The sequence below is a fragment of the Solea solea genome, chromosome 12 (assembly GCF_958295425.1).
Source record: "Solea solea chromosome 12, fSolSol10.1, whole genome shotgun sequence".
Lineage (NCBI taxonomy): Eukaryota > Metazoa > Chordata > Actinopteri > Pleuronectiformes > Soleidae > Solea > Solea solea.
Window position 1 is genome coordinate 9,861,750 of NC_081145.1, and position 24,912 is coordinate 9,886,661.

The 24,912-nt window shown below is 42.5% G+C and overlaps 2 protein-coding genes across 5 annotated transcripts in view; one reads left to right on the top strand and one right to left on the bottom strand.

Annotated features, from left to right (window-relative positions):
• mob2a (MOB kinase activator 2a) overlaps positions 1-20,180 on the top strand; it is a 59,750-nt gene extending 39,570 nt beyond the window's left edge. For 3 of the 4 annotated variants that reach the window (XM_058646347.1, XM_058646345.1, XM_058646346.1), the window contains exons 2-5: positions 12,286-12,446; positions 14,218-14,311; positions 17,634-17,758; positions 18,213-20,180. In XM_058646347.1, the coding sequence (XP_058502330.1) occupies positions 12,286-12,446; positions 14,218-14,311; positions 17,634-17,758; positions 18,213-18,532 (700 nt within the window). In that variant the 3' untranslated portion in view covers positions 18,533-20,180. Of the gene's footprint in view, positions 1-5,505; positions 5,722-12,285; positions 12,447-14,217; positions 14,312-17,633; positions 17,759-18,212 lie in introns of those variants that run through there. The other variant, XM_058646344.1, reaches the window with a different exon arrangement.
• Positions 20,181-20,919: 739 nt separating this feature from the next.
• On the bottom strand, positions 20,920-23,439 carry kcnj11 (potassium inwardly rectifying channel subfamily J member 11). The gene has a single exon (XM_058646342.1). The coding sequence runs from the start codon at positions 23,031-23,033 to the stop codon at positions 21,876-21,878; it is 1,158 nt and encodes a 385-aa protein (XP_058502325.1). The 5' UTR covers positions 23,034-23,439; the 3' UTR covers positions 20,920-21,875.
• Positions 23,440-24,912: the final 1,473 nt, after the last annotated feature.

A 24,912-nucleotide genomic window follows, 5' to 3' on the forward strand; every position in this document is an offset into this window, starting at 1 on the left:
CATGCAGACTCACAATACGCTGACATGTCACATTCGGTTTGACAGAGCGCAAACACATGTAGAGATGTGTATAAATGGAAGGTAAACAGGTGAAGTTGGTTCTGGGAGTCTACTTTGACTGATTTGCTTGTTCTAAGATTAGTCCCTTTTTTAATTTTCAGAGTGGCAGACAGATATGACATCGTTGTTATATTTACATTTTCTACCTGTGGCAGCAAACACAGCAGTCTTTTGTCTCAGTGAAGAGTTTGGCAGCGCAGGAAAGGTCTCAGGGTTCAGTGGGAGCAGTGTGTCCTGGCCCTGTTGACCTTTACTGGGGCCCATAGAAAATCCCCAGGCACTAAAGACCCTCATTCTGCACTGTTTTCACAGTTAACACCTTACCTTAATACACACACACACACACAATGTAATGCCAAGGTTTTGCAGGACCTTTTCTTTTTTTAAATTCATTTTAGTTGTGTTTGGACACTTGACCTGTCTGTCATTTGGATCTCAGCTGTGATTGGCTGGAGATTCACACTGGCATGGCTGAGACTGTTCTGTTGCCAAGCCCGAAGGCACATCTGCTACGTTTGTGACTCATCTACTGCTGGCGTGGATTCAGTGTTTTCTTTGTCTCAAATAGGTGGAATGTCGGCCGACTTTCAGACCCAACCTGTTGTGCCAGCCAGCCATCTTTTTTTTTTCCTCTGAGCAGTAAACGCGTTGTCCAAAGTGTTCCACCCACATGAACTAGATTTAGGTTGTTGTTGTAGTTTAACTCTCCACGTATCATATTAATCGATTACTAAATGAATCGTCAACTATTTTGATAATTGATTCATCGGTTTGAAGCTTTTTTCATGATTAAAATGAGATTTCAGCTTCTTAAATGTGAATATTTTCTTCATTTCTTTGCTCCATATAACAAAGAAATCATTAAAAGTGAATCATTTAGGTTTGTGGCCAAAAACAAGACAATTATTATTACATTATTTCCAGGTTTGACAAACACTGATCAAAATTTTTTAACGTTTTCTGCCATTTTATGGACCGAACGATTACCCATTTAATTGAGAAAATAATCGTTATTTGCAGCTCTATATTATATGTCATCAGTGGACAGATAAACCTTGGCAGTGCCTTTGTTCCTGTGTTCCTAAGAAATGAATTCCACATATTTCTTGTCACTGCCCCCTAACTGTTGCGTCAACTGTGACGATTCGAATTGCATGCATTTTTCCACCACACCTGGTTTTCTTTTACCTTGCGTTATCTCTTATCAGTTACTGCCTCCACCAACGAGGTTATTTTTGTTGGCACCATTGGCGGGATTACTCTTAAATTACTGAATCGTTGTCCATGACATTTTGTGACGGGGGGTGGACCATGACCCAAGGAAGATCACATGTAATTCTGAAACGGATCAGATTAAACAGGTGGATACATGTATGGTTTTCTTAAACATGGCGAGATAGAGATACATTGTGGCGTAGATATGTGCTCTCAGAGCACTTTGTACTTATTGTGCTTATTATAGCTTCACTTGTGTATCATCTTATCATCCATGACTGCCTTCTTCTGCTCCCTCCTTTTTCAATATGTGTTTAGTTGATCAAATTTAATTTTTTTAATTGTCTGTATAATGGAGAATTGTATGCATCTATATTTATATAGATCAAACTTTTTTATTTACCTTTTCTTATATGTTAATCCATTTTACCTCATCGGTATACCCTTTATTATTTATGTATATATTGTACTAATTTCTGCCGTGTTTTAGTCATTGAAAACATTTCCTCACTTCCTTTTTTGGTTGTTGTGTTTTTTTCCCCTTCTACATTTGCAGTATGTTTTAATTTTGGTTGCTGATTGGTGTGTTGTTTGGGATGTTCCTTGTTTTGTTTTCATCCTGTGAAGCACATTGAGTTGCTTCGTATGAAGGCTGATTGATTGGCATGCATATATTAAATGTAATTTGAGTCGGGTTGTTTCAACACCGCCCACATTTTTTGGATGTCGGGCTCCCTGTCAAATTCCAGACATATATATGCACTAATCACCCATTTGAAACATCTGGTTGTTCAGTGAGAGCGGGTGGTAGGTGAGTGATGTCTGCGTAGTGGCAATGAAAATTAGTGTGACGTTAGCTGGAAAGAAAGGGTCCACCTTTGTATGCCAGACAATGGAAAGTGGCTGTTGGTTTCCATCCACGTCAGACGTTATGTAAGAGGGTTCCAACTTATGCACCTCATTTGCACCATCTCTGTCACCACCTGCTCTGTTGGCCTGTAGCAAACTACAGGCGTGACTGCATGTGACTTGTGAAACCAATGGGAAGGTCACTTAAATCAAAAAGCCAGCTGCTCTTTAACTTCCACACCTGATTCATTAAAACACTTTGTCCACACACTAACACTGCAGTGAATGTAGTGGCCCAGGAGGTCCATGGACAAGCCCCACTGATCTTGAATGGATGCCTTCTATGTTCAGTTATTGCATGGATCCAGTAACTTCAAGCAAATTAATGGAAAGTTCCTTGTGTCCAGGATTTCCATTACTACTAACTCTTTTCTCTCCAGTGATCACAAGAAACACAAGTAAAGTATGTGCATCAGCAATTACAGTAATATTGCACTGTGCTTCAATTCATATGCTATTACATGACACACTTCATGGATCCCAAAACGGGAACATGTTTGAGTTACAGCAGCATGGTATACTGTATGCACATACCAAACTGTACGAGTATGAGAGAATTTGAAAATGAAGATTAAATATAATTAAATCCAAAAAAATATCAGCTTGATTTTGTTGAACTTTGTATGATTGTAGTGAAGGTATGACTTCAAAGTTTAGGCACTAACACTAGACAAAGATTTTTAGGTACTTCTTAAACCATTTTCAATATGTTTCCTAGAGGACATTGTGTCTTATTGCTAGTTAAGTTTTGTCATATGATAAACTAGCGACAGGTCCTTGTATCCCCTTCCCAGCAGTAGCGGTATCCACACACACACATGCTGGTTTCGAATTCTTTGTGTGGATACTTGTAGACATAATGCATAGCCCCTTACCCTAAACCTAAACTTAATTCTAATTTTAACCCTAACCCTGAAACCAGTACTTAAGCCTGTTAAAGTTGTGTGGACCAGCCAAAATATCCTCACAAAGATAGGTTTGTTTGACAATCGGTCAACACAGCTTATTTAAGACATGTACACACACACACACAGCTCACGCTATCTGTCCCTTCTGCACTCTGTAGTCTTTGTGGTCCAGACAGGGTGTTGCTATATTTAGCAGTTGGGGGAAAGTCAGTGCCTTGTTCTGGTCTGACTCCCCTCTACCCTGCTCCTCACCCCTGCTGACCACAGCAGGAGCCACTCATTGGGGCCCCTGCATCACTCAACTCCACCCACCAAGCCTCAGACCCGTGTGTATTTCCATAGGGTGGTCAGCAGGATGTCCATCAGTTCCTGTGCGTTGCGGGTGCAGAGAGGCGTCTGTCAGACCCTCTGTCCCTATCGTTCTTTGATATGGTTTCTTCACATCACATCCGAGTTTTTAGCATAAACAATGCGGCGCCTCAGGGAACTCAACAGTTCACAGTGAACATTCTCCACTGCCATGTCTACAGACAATACACACACCTTCACACACGCAAATTACACACTCGCACAAATACACACATAGTCCTCTCTCACACGTACACACAGTTTCTTTTATCTTCGTCTCATGACTACTTGGCCCTAATCATATACACACTGTGTACACAGAGGTCCCCTCAGATTAGTGCGTCCATGCTGCAGCAGCCAGGTGGTCCAGTGTTTCTCACACTTTGTCACAAGTTTTGTCTGAGTAGGGGAAAAAAAAAACTTATTCCAGAGAAGGAAACAGGTGGAGAGAGATGTGAGTAAAAAACAAATCACGACAGGAGAAATGTGTGAAGGGAGCGACAGAAGAATATGCGACATGTTGAGAAGCAGTAATTAGAGGCAGGAAGTGTGAGCTCCTTTTAACTGTAGCAATAATTATCTCATGAAAATGCATGATTCCCTCTTTCCACTCTTCATCTCCTCCTTGAATACATTATTCGAGTTATTCAGCTTGATGTTAAAATGATTTACTGTAAATAGTTCCTCTTGCAAAGGCCTGCTCCAGATATACACATATGTTCAACACAATTATTGTGTTAGTCTGGCTCAAACTGGGCTTTTAGAACACACATGAACATGTTAGTCTGAATGAAATTTGAATTCTTGAAAAGTCAGACGAACCAAATAATGTGAAACTACTAATGCATTTAAGCCTTCAGTGGGACCCAAGTCAGTCTTAAGCTGGCCTGGGAACATTTTTGAACTCACAAGGAGACAGATGTTATTCTCTGTGAGCTTTTAAGAATTAGATTAAATTCACGATTATGGAAGACTCAGAACAGTGCTAGACTAGCAAACAGAAATAGGCCAGCAAAGGACAGTAGTCCTCCTGAACGGTGTGGCTGAGCTACAACCATAAGTGTGCATGGAAATGTACCGATGGACTCTCAAACAGGCTTTGTTTGATTCCTTCACTGTTTCTTCAGCGCCGACGGTCCTGTTTGAACATGCCCGACTGCTGCCTGAGTGTCATTGTTAGACCTCTAAGTGAAGTTCACAATCAGCAGCAGGAATGTCACACCACAGTCCCAGGATATGTGATGTGTTTTAACCTGGCATTGTTTCTCGCAGCCAAAGTAGTGACTCCACACACTTCTAACTGCAGAGTTCTGAGGCCGGATTCGGCTGAAATGTTCTCAGGATGTTTAGGACGTGGGCTACGGAAGTATTAGATTCTATTTTGGTGTTGATCTGCATCTGGATTCAGGAGGATTTTGAGTTAATTGATAGTGAGAAACTGAGTTGCCACCTTTGAGGTTTGGACTTTCTCTAGATTGTTTTTGTTTCATTATATATTAATGTGTAGTTACACAGTGAGACAAATGAAAACAATACTTTGCACAAACTCTTCTTCTTTTAATTAGCAGATGGAGTTTGACAGTATGTGTTTGTTTTGAGATGGGTTGTTTTGTCTTAATTGTGGATTTGTGCAATGTGTGTAATCTGAGTAGCTGCATTCTCCAATAAAGACTTAAACATTGTTGCTGCGACACTGATGAGCTGATGAATAATATTTAAATAACTATGGGCTGATGCACTGCATCTATAAGTGATATATTACAAATAGTTTATGCTCATTGAAAGGTTGTGCACATGTGAACCTGCTCTGACTGCAGCCACATAACATGTAGAAGCATTTAGTTTGTTCACTTTATTGTGGTCCTGCACAGTTACAGACTGACCACCTGTTGCTACATTGTAACAACACTTCAGCAGACAAGCGCTCTACGTCCACATGGGAAGACTCTGACAACCCGCCCACCTTAGCCACCTCCCCTTCTCTGATTGGGTCAAATTAACATAAAAGGCGGGGCTTGTTTAATCAGGTCCTCTCAAAGTTTTTTCTTTTCACTCAACTGCGAGTCAGGTTCACATTTCTCAAACCACAGCGTGACTTAGACGTCGCATCCGACTTATCTGTAAGGAGCGAGATTTTCTGACAGTATATCTCCATGTTTTAAACTATGGTCGGAGATTATTGTTCTTTTTCCCGAGACAAGACGGTCATGCACTCACAGAGAAACTCCAGAAGCGGACTAAGTTGCAAAATGGTTCTTCAAGCAGTCGGAAAAGTACTAAGGTAAACACCGAGCGCGTATTTAACTTGGCATATGGTGTCTGTCAAGAGACATGGCGCTATATATTGTTTATGTTCACAAAATAATTGTTTTTACTTGGCTCCAACGCAGCGTTTTATAGTGTGAGTAAAGAAAACGTTTCGCTGTTGAGTTAAAACTCGTCCAGTGTGTCGACACATTTATAACAGTGTAACAAGCGAAGACACAGCGTGTCCATGTCGCGTCTGCGTAACTTGTACGTAAATCAGTTGTCCTGTACCTAACTCCAGTCGACATGAGAGAAAGGTAATTGTCTCTTCTCAGCTGTAATTACAGCGGTGTCGGGAGCCGCTGGTTCCGGGACCACAGTGGTTTAGCAGCCGCTGGTGATGGGGACGCGTAGCCTGGATTCCTCATCCCTCCTCCTGTAGATCTCAGTAACAAGACTCAACAGGAGGAAGAGAAATGTGACACTGGCTTCTCATCCAGTGTGATAAATCATTTAAGACGCCGGTTTAACGATTGAACGCAAGGCAGTTTAAGAATGAGGTTCTTCTAAATCACAGGAGTGAAGTGCGTGGCTACATTTTCCATAAGGGGGTTGTGTGTCAAAGAAATACAAAGAAACCCCAGTCAAGATGAATCTGTATGGAAAATCCGTGTAATTACAAACAAACAACCCCTTTCTACATTATCGTACATGCTGTTTTTTTGTGTTGTGTGAGGAAAGTCGTTATGAGGTTGTTCCTCCAGGGGACAGATCATTGTTAATGCTTTGGAGAAGTTTCCACTTATCTTTCAAGTCTGGGGACAGGTGTGTTTTCAAGCAGAAGCCCAAAGGGCACATGCCTTAAAACTTCCTGTGGTTTGTGATGATGTGGAGAGTTGATAGTAGGAGAATATCCACCATCTTAGGATCCCTTAACAGATTGTAAGCAGGGTATAATGACCACAGCAGAGTGTGTTATTGTACAGTGCATTGTTATGTCTGTCGCAAGACCTATGATGAGTACAGACAAGTTCTGCTGTTCCCTATTTCTAAGTTAAGTGGGAACTTAACTTCCTTTATTAAGAAATCACCTGGTTAACAAGGAGTTACACCTTTTACTTTATTTGCCTGGGAGGGACAAAAGGGGTTTTTCCGCAAATCTTACGTCTGAGGAAACACTGGAAAAAAAACACTTCATCAAAGTTAACAAGGATGTATAGTTTGGGGTTTTACGAGGGGGTGGGGGGCGCCGTAGACCTGTTTATAGCTCCACTTTCAAACTGTTTCCTCCTCCAGTTAATGGTTGAATGCCTTTGGCCTGGTGGCAGATGCGAGTGCTAGATGTGTTCAACAAAACCTGGCAAAGATACTGTAGCGTAGATAGCTTTTAACAGTCGGATCACCTGAGAGTGAATATTTACACTTTACTTATCTTGAATGCTTTAGTTGCAAAGCTTCTCTATCACCCTGATTCACATGCAATCTCCTCCACTGCCTAAGTCATATCAGTAACTTCCTATTCAGCCAAATCAATATTGGAAGTAGCCTTCTTCTTTTAACGTTACATATCCCAAAGTGCTTAATCAGCAGCTCAGTCTTGTGTCAACCCAAACCCCCCCTTCTTGTCACGTGCGTTGTGATGTTGATGAGGGTCCATTATGGTGCCAGCAGGGGGTCCTTACATACTCTACAAGCCTGAGAGCCACTGAATTGGATTTAGCACAGGATGACAAGGTGGTAGCCAGAACTGCTGGGTAAGGGTCAGTAGTTGAATTTTGTGAGGGTGTTGTGTGTGTGTGTGTCCTGACTACAATTCTCATTTACTGATTTACAGTGCCACTAATGCTCCCGGTGATGCTACTGATTAAATGGTGGCAGCTGGGTGAATGTTCTTTGTTTTCTTTCCATCTTATCTCTTCACCCCAGAAGTAAAATTGACAAGTATCTGTGTGTCAGTGTTTCTGTTTTTTGACTTAAGGGAGCAAACTCTTAACAGAGCACATACTCTACACATGTCAGCAATGCAGAGCTAAACCTCTAGTTTAGTCCACCCTTAACTCACATCTCTTTTTAGCCCTGTAATGGCTGCTGTGGTTAAGCTTTGGTGTGCTTAGACTGCATGTGCTCCACTGTCTGTGGGTTTTTTTTTTTTTTTCTTTTGCAGAAAAGAGCCCTTGGGTCCATTCTAATCCTGAAATAGATCGGGAAGGCCAGGCTTGGAGAAAACTGATCCTCCTGACTGAAGCTGGAAGATTCATTCACTCAATTTTACTCTTATGGCTGTATCCTACTAATGATGTATGGATGCAGTTAATCCCACAATCACATGTTAATGGTTTGACCAACTTCCTGACATCCAATTGATTCTTTCTTTAACTTATCAGGTATTTGAGTGGAAAACAAGACAGGTTGAAATGTCTGATTTGAGTAGGAGACCACTGTCTGTGGCATTACCCATCTCTAATAACCTAATCATAGGCACAGGGGTTGTTTTCCACTAAAACAGCACTGTATTATGACCCAGTGGTAACAAGAAGAGTATATCTCTTTGTCTTATTGCACAGTGATAAAGAATGTCCTGTAGTTTAGATTTGTTTTATTAGGCTTTTTTCTGCCTGTACTTTTTTTTATATATATTTGCCAGTTAACGCAGTGACATCTGGTTTTGTTCTGGCAGCTTTCTGCACTGGCCATGTTTATTTTTGTGCAGTCATACTCTTGGATAAGATCTGTATAAGAAGCGTTTAAGAATGAGTGGATGGTAGACATCTATATTATTACTGCTGGATGGTTGCACTTGCACTCTTGCAGATCACATTAAATGTGTCCATATGTCAGTAGTTACATTCTGTTGTGATCCAGGGGACCAGTTGTGCAATATCTGTCTTGGCAGGAGCGACAGGCTGAAGAACATCATAACAAGGGTTACGTTAAACAGGTTTTCAGTTTACTGGTATTCAAAATGCAGAGAGCCAATAAGCTGTTTTAGGTGTCATCGTGGATGGAATCCATTCATGATTTGGTGTGTGGTGAAAACTATGGCACTATGGAAAAATAACAGTCAGCTTACGTATTGTTTCCTCCGTTGCTGTGTGGGATTGTGTGAGCTCTTTAGTAGCACACTGCAGTATTTTTTAGAGAAACTTCTTTCTGTAATGTGGCCCAAGTTATTCCAGGATTAATTTGAATCAGGTTCTGGTAATGGAACAGGATTGTGTTGTACCTGCCGGAGGGCTGCTCCTGTTTACACAAAGTTTAATTTACAACCACGTGACTGCAGTACTCTGCAGGCTTGCCACTGCTGATGTATCCACCAGTGTAAGGGCAAAGTGATATAATTGATCGAGACTGACCAGTGAACACACATGCTTGTACAAACACACACGCTCTGTCAGACCAGACAAGACTTGGTTCTTCTGGATTTTCTCGAGGTCTCTTATGGGATCAGTCTCGTGACACAGCTGTTGTGACCAGCTGGGTAGGCCATGAAAAGGGAGAGGGGCCTGCAGCAGGAGTCATGAATGTGTGCTGGTGTGTGATTGATTTAAAAACATACAGTAGGTGTGTGTGTTTGAGAGAGAGAGAGAGAGAGAGAGACATTGTGGGATCCTGGTGGTGTTGTACTGAAGAAAAGGTAATGAGTGAATATTGGCAGAGGGGGGAGGATGAGGTAGTGTTGCTGGGAAAAGTGAAAGGGGTGAGATAGTGGCTAACAGACTGATTTGAACAGCTGTCAGGTAAGTCACTCCTCAACTCAGCAGCACTGACCTCTGCAACACCCGACTATAAACCCAATTTCTTTATTGTGCAGATAAGTGTTGCCCTCACTTTCCTCCTGCTTCTCACCCTTCACATCAAGTTAAAAATCCACACATTTTGCACATGCAAAGTATATTTGTTTTCTTATTCCACCAAGCCTGACCTGGTTTTCCGAATAGTGAGCCTGTGTTGCAGACTGGTTCCTGTTGGTGCCAGGCAGGCTGTGGCTGTCCCACCAGCCCAGAGGCATGTGCCTGAACCTGGCCTCAGTTCCCCTACACGCCCTGTGTCCCACCATGATTTGTCCCTGATCTGGTGAAGAGAAAGAAGCATCTGTTGCCTTTTATGGCAAAGACTTGCCTGGGAGAACTTTACCAAGAACAGACAAAGCTGTGTGTGTGTGTGTGTTTTCGTCAAGACAGACTATGTACGTAACAGGGGAGGAGTGCTGGCAGAGAGGAAGTTTTCTTTTTCCTTAAGTAAACTAATGGCTCCAGAATTTCACCTCCCCTTACCACACAAATTTTCACAAGACTTGTGGGAGGAGTCGGTACAGAAATTATGAAATTACAGAGGGAGATTAGCAGGAAATAACTCAGTGAAATAAAATGTTTTCAGAAGGAAGAGGCTGGAGGGAAAGAAACAACCAAACTCAACCTTCCCTTGGAGCTCAACGGTTTTGCTTAGAGGAGCCTTTTTAAAAGTTGTGAGCACTGACGGTATCTGTGGATGAAGCACTGTCCATGGAACATGTAGCTCACAGCACAAAACCACAAAGACCACATGAATCTGCCTGTGTCCTTATGAGCAGGAAGGTTTTTTTTTTCTTTTCTCTTTTGAGGGGGAATGGAAGCAGACAGAGATTTGGAGAAATAAGGGAAATCATAAAACAATCATGGGAAGGAGCTTTTAATTTGGAAAATTGGGAAGCTAAAGTGGCAGAAAGATGTCAATTATGAGACTAATTTTGACTGACTGGTTGGTCATGTAAACCCACAGCCAATACATTCGAGCTTGAACATTTTAAAAAAAGAAAGAAAAGAAGGCAGAACAGATCAACAGGAAATAAAAGGTGAAACTGAAAGTGTTATTCATCATTAGCCAGCCGTTTAATCTGCGGTGACCTTCGCTTTTAAATATGGCCAAAAAAAAAAAACTCCAGTACTTCCTGATTAGGTGTGTCAAATACCATGATGAATCATTACCCATCGGATGAGAAAATGAGCAGCTGTGTCTCGTGTACGTTTCTCTATCGACGTGATCCTGCAGATCCAGAACATTTCTTTTTACATGTGGCTCAGTGGCAGTTTATTACTAAGCATTTCTCGTGACAGATAAATTAGAAGACAGCCGACATGTAAAGGGAGCAATCCTAAACATTTACAAAGTAAAGGGCTGCGGGCTCAGTGTGCATCCACATGTTGACTTGTCTTCCCTTGTTTGCTAAAATGGAAAGCAGGGCGACGCTTCCTGGAAAGGCAAATTAAACACTGCTCTGGCCAAGAGGCCTCGTGCTCCACAGTCCTGTCATGTTTTGTAAGTGTTTATTAGTTCCCATGGATATCAGCTGGGCCTGTATCAATCTACCTCCTCTGCTCATTCCTTTCTCACTCCCCCCTTTGTTCTGCCGTCTTCCTTTCTAACACACACTCTGGCTACATATGCACTGTGAATGTAATGAAAACATCCTGCTGAATGAAAAAACAAGCAGTCATGTCCCCTTTCTTTCGGATTCATGAGTTAATTGTAGCAAAATGAAAACGTGGATGGATTTGGCTGGTGCTGGAGAAAGGTGTCCGTCATCCCTCTTCATCAATCCTCTTAGAAAAGTTCTTCAGAGTCCAGGAGCCAGAGCTCCTGTATTTATGGGATGGTGGAAGGATTTAGGAGAAATTTAGGAAAGTGAGAGCCAAGAGCCTGGATCACCATGTTTAGACTGAGGGTGTGGAGAGAAGAAGGACAAGAACTTAAGAGAGATAAACAGAAACGAGGGTCAGCAAAAGCACAATAAATTCAGGGAGCAAACTAAAACTCCGGCAGCTGAGGCTGGAGCGTGCACCATTAAGACCAAGTTGAAAAGTTGGAAGCCGGAATGGAGTTTTGACAGGATGAGGAGGATGTAAAACACTGAGCAAGTTACCTCTTGATTGCTCTAACCTTCAGAGTCACAAAAAAGATCATCGAGCAGTTGATTGCATCAACTTGCCCGGACAATGCAGTCTGTGTTTTTGTGTCTCATGTATCAAGCTTTTCAACCTTCAACCCCAGATTGCACTGCCTCCCCTGATACAAACCTGGAGCAGGGGATGAGGGGGAGGAGAGGTTACTGGCCTGGAAGTGTAGGAGGAGTGTGATATGACATGCCCATGCTAAAACTAGCAGTTAAAGTACAAGGCACCAGGGACGGGCTGTCTGTGTGGAAGCTATAGACCCAACGTAAGGTCAGAAGTCAGAGTTTAGGGTCAGGTACAGCAACAGAGAGGTCTTTGTTTGGATGATGTATGTTGTTGAGAGCCCACCATCACAAATCATGGAAAGGGATGTCTTTTTTTCCCCATTACAGTATATTTAACATATCCCAAATAACTTCCCTGTTGGTTAAGTGGAATTCTATTGCTCAGCACTACTTCAGTGTCTGGTTGGATATTAGATGTTTTCACAGTGGCATCATGCTGGCCTGACTGGAAAATTCTTAGCAAAGAGCTTAACTTGTCTTTAAAGTGTTTGCCTAAACACTGTAAAGTCTCTTCAAATTCTCCCTTTTCTTTATTTTATTTTATTATCCACTCAATTGTTTTGCTTCCACTAAACCTGTCCTTGTTTTTTTTGTACATTGCAGGAAGTCAAAGACAAAGCCAAATGGAAAGAAGCCTCCAACAGAAGAGAAAAAACAGTACTTGGAACCGGAGTTCACAAAAATCCGTGTGGTGGACTTCGACCTCAAGGAGCTGGTGGTGCTGCCCAGAGAGATAGACCTAAATGAATGGCTGGCCAGCAACAGTGAGTGACTGTTATGACAATGAATATGTGCAACTTGTTATTACCAGGCCTGTAGAGGAAATTGAACACAACTAGAAGGCATTGTCTTAAAAGAATTCTTTATAGCTCACGTTCATGCAGACTTGGAAAAACAATTCCTAACATCTGAGGAAAATTTTTACACAAGTTGGTATGCACTTGTCATCTGGAGACAAAAAGACGTTCCAGTGATGCCGGAGAGCCAAGTCCTTAACACAATCCAGACCTGGCACAGCTCTGAGTCCATTCCAATAACACCACATACACACACACTGCTTCTTTAAACACTTGTGTGATGTGTTCTAACTGTTATTTGAATGTATAGTTTATGATCATGTGCATCATTTCTGAAGTTCAGTAAACTGACTGTGGTCTGGCTGCTTGACTGATGCCATGTTAGTCCCTTTTCCCCCCCCCAAAAAAACAAGTGAGAACGAGTGTTATGTAACATGTTGTTCCTTTCGAAAAATATTTGGATACTCTCCATCCCCCGCCTGCACGCAAACACATGACAGCATTATTTATTATTGCACATACTATTGGTGAAGCCAGGTCGATCACCTGTTGCGCCTCAAACCAATATCTGAGTTTTGCCATGTCCAAACCACCCAGGTGCTCACATGGGAAAAGTAACAGAGCAAAACGTATTCTTTCCTTTTTTCTGGCTGATAAAACATTGATATAAAACAGATGGAAAATTTTCATGTTAATGTTTTCCAGCACAAACTTTTAAAGTTATATAATTTGGCTTGTACCAGCTTGTATCCACAAGCTGCTTGGAACACAAACTTAAATACAAACTGAACGCTGCTCCGAGTAAATTGTTTTTAAGCAAATAAATAACGACTGGGGTTATTCAGTTCTGCTGACAAACATTAACCTGCTCTCTTATTTGATGTCTATGTCAGGCAGGAACATAATAGAGGAGTCCTATAGGGTGGTGCAAATGGCACTGTGTCTTTGGGTTTGTTCCAAAAAACAAAAAACACAAACAAGCCTTAGGGTTTGGGAGGAATCAAAAGTGAAGCCATATATTACACCACAGCTACTTTTGCTTCATATATGTGATTATTTGCTCAACATGACAGGTCTGTTTTCACAAACTGGAGCCGATCAGCAGCAGCTCAGCATAAGAAAGGCATTACAGAACACCATTAACGACACATTTCCCAGAATGCTTCGAGTAAACGAATTGTTTTCCTGTCAAAGGAAGGCATACAGTTAAAGGAATGCTACCGTACCAGAAAAATCATGCATATTTGCACTTAGCTAGCACACTGCACTGTATACTTTTACATGCACAACTTACAATAATGCTTTGTTTGCTGAATATTGAGCTGGAAGGGAGTTTCCCCTAATGGCAGGAAAACCTGTATAGGTTTTTAAGTGACTGGAATAACAACTTAAACACGTCAAAGCTGCAGCCACCTCATTTTTTCCGTCCTCCTGTTCTGAAGTTCAAACACACACACACACACATGCTGTTCAAGGACGTGGTGACTTGATGGATTAGCATGTGCATGTGACTGTGACTGTTCCACCGATCATTGTGACAGATAATGGGCAGTAAACATCACTTAAAGTGTTGCTTCATCATCCATAGAAGACTGTGGCTTGACACAAGTAGTTCACCTGTATGTTCTCACGCTTCTAGTCGAGCGTTGACCTCTTACTGACACAGAAAACTGTTTAAGACTTATTCTGTATTGAGTCACTGAATAATGTCTCTCTCTCAATCTTGTCTTTGCTATAGCAACAACGTTCTTCAACCTTATCAACCTGCAGTACAGTACCATCTCAGAGTTCTGCACTGGGGACACCTGTCAAGCCATGACGGCCTGCAACACGTAAGTTATCTGCTCCACTTTTGGTTTATTCATTGCTAACCCTGTGGAGCCGTATTGGTTCAGTCCTCAGAAATCGAGTGTCCCATTGTTTAATTCATCAGATGGTGCTGTCCTAATCAGCAAAGAACAACTGACAATGTAAAATCGGACACAATCCAGATAATGTTTATGTCTCGAAAATGTAAAGCGACACCACCTGAGTCATGTTGTCTTTATGAGAGAAGAATATTTGTGACACAGTCGAGAGATTTTGTCCTTGAACCTATTTGAAATGGCGAGGTGGTAAATGGATCAAATGAGCATTGCGTACACGAAGCATTGCATCTGTGCGTCATCATGTTTTTTAAAGGTTGGTTCACATTTTTCTCCTTTAGACGTCACTGGAATTGTCCTGACCTGTCCTTCTGTACAGTCACGTTTCAACCAAATCTGTTTGTGAAGCCATTCCAATATAGAAAAGTAAAAAATTTATTTTTTAAAGTTTTCACTGCAGCTGATATGAGGCTTTAACCGGCTGAGTTAGAACAATCTCCTGGGCGTCATAAATCAGAACACAACAGAACACAACAGAACATTCTGTACAGAGTCATGGTGTAGCTTCACCTCTAATTCCCTGGGATTCATAACGACGCCCGAAGGCTTCTCTTATCATTACTTTGACGTCACACACACTTCCTGGATGGATTCTTGTGAAGGAGTCCATCTTCAAAATATGACTTTATTTTCCCAGACTGGAGCTGAAAGCTTATATCACCCTGAAGTCACCTGACGACAAATAATAATTCATTTCAAATAAAAGTGGGTCATAGCTTGTTTGGTTAATTGCTAACTGTGAGCAATGAAGCAGACATATCTCTGCACTATTTTAAGTGCAATCCTAGCATGAAAGTGTGTTCATGCCATGTTACCGGAGGGGAGGTGACTAACTGTAAGTGTTTAACTTAACTAGTTTGCCCTGTCAGGGCGGGGTGCAGTCTTTATGTGTGAGCCCTTGTCTTTGGAGAGAGGCCTTCATTTCCCCTGTGTACACTGAAGGCTGGAAAAACTTGATTCCCCGCACTGCAGCATCTCAACACTCACATCGCAGCTCTTTAACACATTACAGCCAGCATACGCAGTTGCCCACACACTCGCCGTGGTGCAAACTATGTCATTGACGTCCACGCCAAACAACACAACCAGTGACAAATCACATGTGAGACGTATTTGCTGAGAGAAAGCAACTTGTCACGCGTTTACTTCTTAGTCAGTGGAGGGTTTTTTTTTTCCCTCCACTGCTGTCACTTTAAACCTCTGCTGCTAACCCACACCCTGACAAATGGAAGAGGATTTTGTATTTGTGTTAATCAAGAGGAAAAATACAAAATCCATACTCGGACTAAAACTCTTACTGCAAAAGCCATATTTCTATAAGACATTTATGTTTGTACCTTCCTTTACTGCCCACGACCCAGAACCCCACCCTTTTCCTGCCTGTGGAAGACCTGGCACTCGTGCCCTCTGTCTGTGGTGAAAACTGACTGAACCTCAGTCGCAGCAGAGTCGGTGCCCCTGCCCGAAGGCACAGCTCAGCACTATTTTTGGAAGAAAATGTTTCCATGAGCTTTAAGGGCACGGAACCATTTGGTAGCTATTTAGACCCATTTTGTATGGGTGGGTGGATAGATTGTGTGTGAGGGAGAGAGACGGTAATGTGCTTACAGTGCTCATTAGCGATGGGTTTAGAGCGCTGGTTCCATTTTGGAGCGTGTGGGTAAAATACTGTTGTCGTCTCTTTTGTTTCTCATTAACAGTGAGAACAGATATTAAGCATTATATGCTGTGTATTAGTGACCCAAGACAAGACCAAGTCAAAGTTGTTAAGTTGATGTATGTTATTTTATAGAGTTGGAGAAATGTTAGTCTATCTCCATTCTCTGCTGTCACATCTCTTGCTTTCTCACCTGTTTACTGTGTGTGAGGCAAATGTATTTGTGGGTTAGGAGAGAAATCTGTTTACCAGACAATTTAAAAGCAACTCTACTCTCCCAGAAAAACGCACGGCTTCTCCTCTTCGTGTCGTCTCCGTGATGCCACTCCACATGTAAGGAATCACAATAATGATCACAATAAATCAGTTGTAGTCTGTGTCTGAGTCTGAGAAGAGACCTTCAAACACTGGTCTTCTGCATCTCTTCACTGTATCACATGTATGGACCTTTAACATCAGATTTCATTTAAAGGATGGGGGGGGAAGAAAAGAACATTTCTTTTTTTAGGAAAGGTAACAATAGACACTCTCCAACTGAACTAAAACCCCTTGTACTCACTCCTTATGAAGACAAGAAAAAAACCAGAAGTCAAATATTAGTGTTTGTCAAAAAGTTATTAAAACCTAACCCCATAAACCTCAGTGTGTAGCAGTATTATGTCCTGTATCCTGCTACTGTATATGGCCATAGTCTAATCATGTCTGGGTGAGTGTATGCAGTAGTGTTTATAGTCTGTCTCAGTCTGTCTCTGAGTGTGAGTGAGTGTATTGTAAGAGTCTGGCTGTGGTCAGTAGCTGCCCAGTGCCCTCCTTTAGGGTCAGTTATGTGGATGCTTTACATTCCTCTGGATTTGTAATGTCTGGCCCGCTGACTCCCACACACACACACACACACACACACACACACACTAATAAAAGACTACATTTCATTTATCCACTTATTAAATGACCCGTCCGGCTCACGGAGAGCCTCGTTTTGTCTCTGTCCGGTCTCACCGCTCCTCGCTCTAATAGCTGCTTGATCATCAGTCTTGGAGGAGGTGTCTGCTGACCTGTCCTTCGACTTTGGTTTACCACGACTCCGAGCTACACACTTAAAATTCAGCTTATCTGGGTCACCTGCAGAAACACAGTATGTGAGTAGCAGAGGGCTGGGGCCGAGGCCCAGCGGGGGGTTTAGTATTTGTTATTACAAGGAATTCAGCCTGTCAGGAAATTGGAAAAAATCCGATTTAAAACATGCTTTTATAGAATACCTGAATGACGTGTCACTCAAAAAGTGAGACGGCAGTGAGGATACGGGTTTTCCCTGCCTGAGGAAATGAAGCAGGTGATGTCTCACAGGTCACCTGGTTGTTGTTTTCTCTTCCTGCTCGACTGAATAATCACATTTTAATTTCAAGGAAATGTTTGTATCCGAGCTGCTCCTAAACCAGACGAAGCTATTTATAGTTAATTGAAGGCAACATCACAGTTGTGTAATGACTTCCTGCTCTTTCTGTGTTATGTCTTTCGTAACGAGTGCATTAAAAAATAGTGACTGGAACGCTTTGTCTGCCTCTGTCTTTCCAGAATATACTACTGGTATGATGAGAGGGGGAAGAAGACAAAGTGCACTGCTCCGCAATATGTCGACTTTGTAATGAGTCTTTGTCAGAAACTGGTCACAGACGAGGAAATCTTTCCTACAAAATACGGTGAGTGTCCCTCAGTTTGCAGGTCTGCTGGCTCTCTAAACCCTGGAGATAAAGTCATATTAGGAGCATGTACAGTAGTGTGTGGTTGTGCTGCCCTCTGCTGGTATTCAAGGGTACAGTAAACAAGGAGGAATAGGGATGATGTTCCAACAACAGTATAAAAGAAATTAGAATATTTGTCTTTCACTTCATCTGCTGATTTTATTCCTCACTTGATGATATTTCACACACTACCTACTACACATTATGTGAATATCAGTAAAAATGATGCCTATGTTAAGCATTTTGTCACTCCGTTTTAAAGCTGCAGTACACGATCAGTAAAAAAACATAATGGCTGTAGAAAGTGAAGGAACCTGAAGAGAGAAACACACTCTTGGATTTGTTGAAAATAATGAAAAAGACTTTAACACAAGCTCTATTCCTAAAACATGTTCTTTTTTTCTTCCCTTAGGCAAAGAGTTTCCCAACTCCTTTGAGTCCTTGGTAAAGAAGATCTGCCGGTATCTGTTCCACGTGCTGGCTCACCTCTACTGGGCGCACTTTAAAGAGACGGTGGCTCTGGACCTGCAGGGCCACTTGAACACTCTATATGCACATTTCATCGTTTTCGTAAGGGAATTCAACCTGGTCGAGCCCAAGGAGACCTGTATCATGGACGACCTGTCCGAAATCCTCTGCACCCCCGCCCCGCTGCCTGCGCCGGCCCCGGCCTCCTCCGCCCCAGCCTCGGCGCCCTCCCCCTCCTCACAAAACCACGTCACGGAGAGATGAGCGGCGATGGCGGTAACACAACAGCCTTGGGGGATAGATGATAAGTTAGAGGAGAGAAGAAAAGACAGCCTGGCCCCCTTCCTCGGTGTCAGCAGGACTTTAGAGACCTTCCACTACCCTTATATTTCGCTATGACATCAACCAACCAGCCACAAGGAAGGGGGGGGAGGGTTTTCCGGGGGGGTTTGGGGTGGCGGGGAGGGGTTTGTCGCGCCAGCAGGAATTGGCGTGAGCGTTCCTCCCAGGGGCAAATCCCTCCCATCTTCTCTGCAATTTAAACTAGGAACAAAAAAGTATGTGTATGTTTTATTTTTGGTTTTATTTCTTTTCCTTTTGTTTCTTTTTGTTTTATTAAGTTGAATTTTTTTGTTGTGGGTTAGGGTGTGTATGTGTGCGCGCGTGTGTGTGTGCGCGCGTGTGTGTGTGCGCGCGTGTGTGTGTGTGTGTGTGTGTATGGGAGGGGGGTGCAGTGTGTCTGTCAGCCCTCCCTCTATCCTCTACCTAACATACAGTACAGGAAGGGGGCTCTGCTTTGCTTTGACCTACTATTGTACAGTGTTGTTGACGTGTGGAGAAGAGGTGTCTGTGCTCACCTGCGGGCTCGTCCTTCCCTCCTCCTGCAGCGACGGGAGGCGGCCCACGGCCACTGCACTGGCCAGTAGGGAGCCACGTTACCGCCTGATGAGGCGATACTAGCCAATCACTGTTTGGGTTGTTTATGTCGGGGATGATTAAAGCGCTTCCTACTCAGGACCTGAGAGAATAAGTCACTGCTGCCAGAGAGAAGTTGCTCTCTCTCTCTCTCTTTTTTTTTTCATTCTCTGTCCCTTGTTCTCCAGATTGTTCAGCCCTTAATACGACAAAACCACGTTTAACTACAGTATAGTCACATAATCACCCGGTTTTACCCGTAACAATCATGTCCCAGAGCCAACCTGTAGAGGGCAGCACACTCGTAGAGAGAACGCCACAGACAGAGAAAGAGGATATTAAAAAGATTGTATGATAGATGTGTAATCTGATCAGAGCGTGGATGCTTTAGAGACACAGTAGTCTGGTGTCCGTCTGTGGCTGAATCGGCCGTTGGGTGTTCAGCGCAGCAGCGGCCCCTCAAACCACCGCCACCGCCCCGCACTGCAGCAGCACAGAAGGACAAAGACATGAGGTAATGTCTGCAGGCCCACAGAGGGAGAGGTGGAGACGGAGCGAGGGGTGAGAGTGACGGCAGTGGAGCTGCTCTGCTGCTTCAAACAGACACCAGTACTCCCAGTGCAAAACACAACATCTTGTTTTGTTGTTGTTTTTTTGGTTTAACCTGTCCCTATAAACTTGCTGTCTGAAAAGATTATCAAAGGAGAGTTAGTCCAGATATAATAACAGAAGTGGTATCATTACACATGTATAGAAAAATGCACAGTCTGCTTGGACTTTACTGTACAAAGAATCGCAAGCGGGTTCTGTCAGGCATAGCCTCTGTTTGGAGGAGGATGGGTTTATGATTCTCCTTTTTTATTTATTTTAATTCTTTTTTTTTGCAGGGTTCTTCAGTTCTGGCTCTCGTTTTTATGTATTTTAATTATTAACTAAGTTAAAAGCAATTTAATATTTTAAGCTCTGCGGATTATAATCTAATAAAAGAGAAATGCCACATCTGTCTGAGCGTTGTGTTTTTTTTCTAAGAGTGTGTTTGTGTAAAATGATTAAAGCAACATTTCTGCAGTTGTGTAATGTCTGCTGTGACTCTTGAGGAGCTGAGTCAACCTGGCAGAGAGAGTCAAATACTTCAGGAAACACTGTCCCTAGCTACTTTGATTATAGCATTTAAAAATAACCAATAAAAAAACATGAAAATGAGTAATTTAATTAGAAACAGCTGCTTTACAAGTTGTCATACAAACATATCCAGCACATGTGTAAAAGTGCATTTTAAAGATTTTTCATAAAAATCTGAAATGCAGTGATTTTTTTTTAATTGTATTGATGACATGAGCTGCAGGAAACCAGCGTCAGTGAAGCCATTTTAGTCCCCAGCTTTGTGAAAATACAATACTGAATGGCTAGAATATCACATTCAGTTATTTTCCACCACTTCCATATGATGTCCAATAGTTTTTTGTTTAGTAAGAAGGAGAGTCAAAAGGACTGAAATCTGACGTCAACAAGAGCTCTGACGCTTACACACCAAACCGCCGTCACAGACTCACTACAGCATCACGCCATGACATTTTGAGATATTTTAGTGGATCAGCATTTTCTTAAACCTCTAACGTCAATTCCAGCTGACGTTTGGCGAGAGACAAAAAGGTCAGCAGTCTTTGACGAGGCCCACGTTTACACTTAAAATCCAATTAAGAGTTAAGCTTGGGAGTAAAACATCCACAAATCACTTTGCATGAAACATTCTCCTTTATTACTCTTCCTTACATGCGGTCACTCCTAATAATAATTATAATAATAAAAGATAAATTATGTATTCATTCAAGCAGAGGTTCCCAACCCCTGGGCTAGGGACTGACTTGGGTCAAACTAACCCTTGCCTGAAACAATCCTACTGCAATGAGCTTTGCAAAAAATGTTCCCCCCTCAAAATACAAAAATAATTATTATATATCACAAAAGAACTTGTGTTCATTTAACAGAACCAAACCAGAACATTAAAAACCCAACAGGACGGCACACAAAGACATGCTGTCTTTGAGAAAAGAGAAGTTAAATATTCATTTTAGTGGGTTTTGTACAGTGGTTATGGTTGAATTATACTTTTAATATGTAAGATATAGCAATAAAGATATGATATGACATGCAGACCCTGCATTTATTTGCTTCTCCTCAGGTTCTCCTCTCTTTCTGAGCCGTAGCTGCAGCTTGTTGTGTCGAACAGAGAATGTTTAGGCTTTAAATTATGATTGTGATTACAACACTTTGTTTGTATTTCAACTAATAACACACCATCTTCATTTATCTGTTTGAAGAGACACGTGTGTAAGATACAGTTACCTTTAGTGTCTATATTTTAAATATCTATAGCCCCTTTAATACAATACATTTCTTACATACGGTTCCTGTAATATGTCATGAGTAGTAGATTATATCAGCTCTGTAGCTCTGGTGTAAAAGTCACATCTCTAAAGATTCAGTGCATTATGACTTTGTACATTTTTCAATTTCACCCTGAGTAAAAAAAAAAAGAAAAAAGAACCATGCCGTTGTGTGTGTGTGTTTTATAACTGCATGGAGAAATCAGTGTTTCTCTTCTTTGTCAAATAAATAGGATGACATTAACTCCACGATTGATTCGTTCTTATACAAAATGCTGGCAAGGTTCACGTTTGTCGTCCGTTTGTCAACGCTCCATCCTGGACCTGCGGACCACCGTGGAGGACCGCTGCTTTCTCACGGACGCCCGCAAGGTGACGCCCTCGGTCAATTTATAGCGAGCTATTCCACCTGCATGATCCAGCGACTTGGCGCTGCAGCACGGAGTCGGGACCTTCACGGTGTTGCCAAACTTGGAGTAGTCCACCGCGTACATGCCGTCCTCCTCAGACACCGTGGGCACGAAGCGCTGTCCCCACAGGATCTCCTCTGCCACGTACGAGGTCCTGGCCTGCGTGGTGATGCCCGTGGTCTCCACCACCCCCTCCAGCACCACGATGACCTCCAGGTCGTTGTGCTGCAGGTCGGAGGCTGACATCTCGTACATGGGGCTGTCCTTGTCGATGACGTGGCTGATGATGAGCGGGGACACCAGGAAGACGCCGTTGGTGCCCACCGGGTTGTCCATGTGGATGTCGATCTGGTCCAGCGGCACCACCTCTCCCTCTTCGCTCGTGGTTCTCTTCACCACCTGCATCCGCACGGTGGCGCTGATGATCATGCTTTTCCTCAGGTCACCGATGCGGATCATGAAGCACAGTTTGTTGTTTCGGACGGAGATGACGGCGTGTTTGCTGAAAATGAGCGTCTCCGCGCGCCGGTTGGCCTGCGCAGTTTTCATGAAGATGCAGCCCAGCATGATGGCGTTGATGACCAGGCCGACGATGTTCTGCATGATGAGGATGATGATGGCGGAGACGCACTCCTCCGTGATCATACGCGCACCGAAGCCGATGGTCACCTGGACCTCGATAGAGAAGAGGAACGCGGAGGAGAAGGAGTGAATGTCCGTTACGCACGGGACAAAGTCGTCTCCTCTTTGGTCCAAGTCCCCGTGCGAAAAGGCAACGAGCCACCAGATCATCCCGAAAAGAAGCCAGCTGCACAGGAAGGACATGGTGAATATTATGAGCGTGTAGAGCCATTTTAAATCTACTAGAGTGGTGAAGACGTCCTGCAAGAATCGACCCTGCTCTCGGATGTTGGTGTGAGCTACGTTGCAGGTGCCGCTCTTGGATATGAAGCGAGCTTTCCCCGCTTTCGCCTTGAACTTGGGCTGCAGGACATCTTCAGCCAAACGGGTCAGTAAGTAATCCTCAGGAATGAGTCCTTTCCTGGACAACATAGCGCTCCCATAATACGCAAACACGGGCTTTTAGCTTTGAAGCCTCTTGTCTCCTGCCGCCTGGAGAACGCGTTCTCTCCCTCCTCCTACTCACTCTCTCTCTCTCTCTCTCTCTCTCTCTCTCTCTTTCTCTCTTTCTCTCTCCTGCGCCTCTTCCCACACTTTCGCTCCTCGGCAGCTGCCGGGCGCAGGACTCCTGTTGTCGCCCGTTTTCTGGAGGTATGTGTGTGCAGCTCCTCACGTTCCCTCCAGATCAGGCGCTCCACAACCGAGATGTCCCATGAGGAGACTCTTCTTCCAGCCTCGCAGCTGCCGCCGTCACTCAACCACTTTGCCCGAGCGGGCGTATATTTGCGCCACGCTGCCCCTGCCCACTTCGGAGCGCGCACCGATAACTGCGACAGTTAGCTAAAGTTGGAAAGACATTGACATATTCGGAATTTCTGGTTCAATAACGTGTAAACGAAACGTTCTATAAACATAAGCGTGGTCTCTTCCCAATCAGAATTGTGTACTCAATGAGCGACAGTAACATTTTCATCAGTTGGAAGAATAACATGTGTCTCTAGGTGCAGCGGCAGCGAGACCCAGGGACCGTCTGCAAAGTGCGTCGCTGAAAACACTAGCTCGACAAAACTCTTAACTGTAGTGTTACGGAAACCTGCTCGGACAAAGATATACTTCCCATGGTCACACTACACCTATTATTTTGGACAATAAATGATTTTAAACAATTATTGCGAATTTTTATTTAAAATAATTTTCAATAACTTTGCTACTGTACATTGTACAGTCACCAAAATCACCTCATACAAAGATGACCTTCCCATACTGAAATTCTTATTTTGGACAAGCAATGCTTGTAAACAATTTTACTGAATTTTTATTTTATTACATTTTGGTGACAACATACTAAACTATGACATTTTGGTGACTTTTTGGACGACATACTAAACTATGATATTTTTGTCGAATTTTGGAAGACATAACTATTTTGGTGAGGTTATAATGTCCTCCAAAATTTGACAGAAAAGTCATAGGTTAGTATGTCGTCCAAAATGTGACAAAAAAGTCATATGTTAGTATGTCGTCCAAAATTTGACAAAAAAGTCCTAGTATAGTATGTGGTCCAAAATGTGACAAAAAAGTCATAGTTTAGTATGTCGTCCAAAATGTGACAAAAAGTCATATGTTTGTATGTCGTCCAAAATGTGACAAAAAAGTCATACTTTAGTATGTCGTCCAAAATGTGACAAAAAAGTCATACTTTAGTATGTCGTCCAAAATGTGACAAAAAAGTCATACTTTAGTATGTCGTTCAAAATGTGACAAAAGGTCATACTTTAGTATGTCGTCCAAAATGTGACAAAAAAGTCCTAGGTTAGTATGTCATCCAAAATGTGACAAAAAAGTCATAGGTTAGTATGTCGTCCAAATTGTGACAAAAAAGTCATAGGTTAGTATGTCGTCCACAATGTGACAAAAACGTCATTTTTAATGCCGCCAAAATTTGACAAAAAAGTCATAGGGTATAATATCCTCCAAAATTTGACAAAAAAGTCATAGGTTAGTATGTGGTCCAAAATGTGACAAAAAAGTCATACTTTAGTATCTCGTCCAAAATTTGACAAAAAAGTCATAGGTTATAAGATCCTCCAAAATGTGACAAAAAAGTCATAGGTTAGTATGTCGTCCAAAATGTGACAAAAAACTCATAGGTTAGTATGTCGTCCAAAATGTGACAAAAACGTCATAGGTTAGTATGTCGTCCAAAATGTGACAAAAACGTCATAGTATGTCGTCCAAAATGTGACAAAAAACTCATAGGTTAGTATGTCGTCCAAAATGTGACAAAAAAATCATAGGTTAGTAAGCCGGA

Bases quoted from the DNA above. Each gene is read 5' to 3' on its own strand.
- kcnj11 (XM_058646342.1), bottom strand. From the start codon at position 23,033: ATGTTGTCCAGGAAAGGACTCATTCCTGAGGATTACTTACTGACCCGT.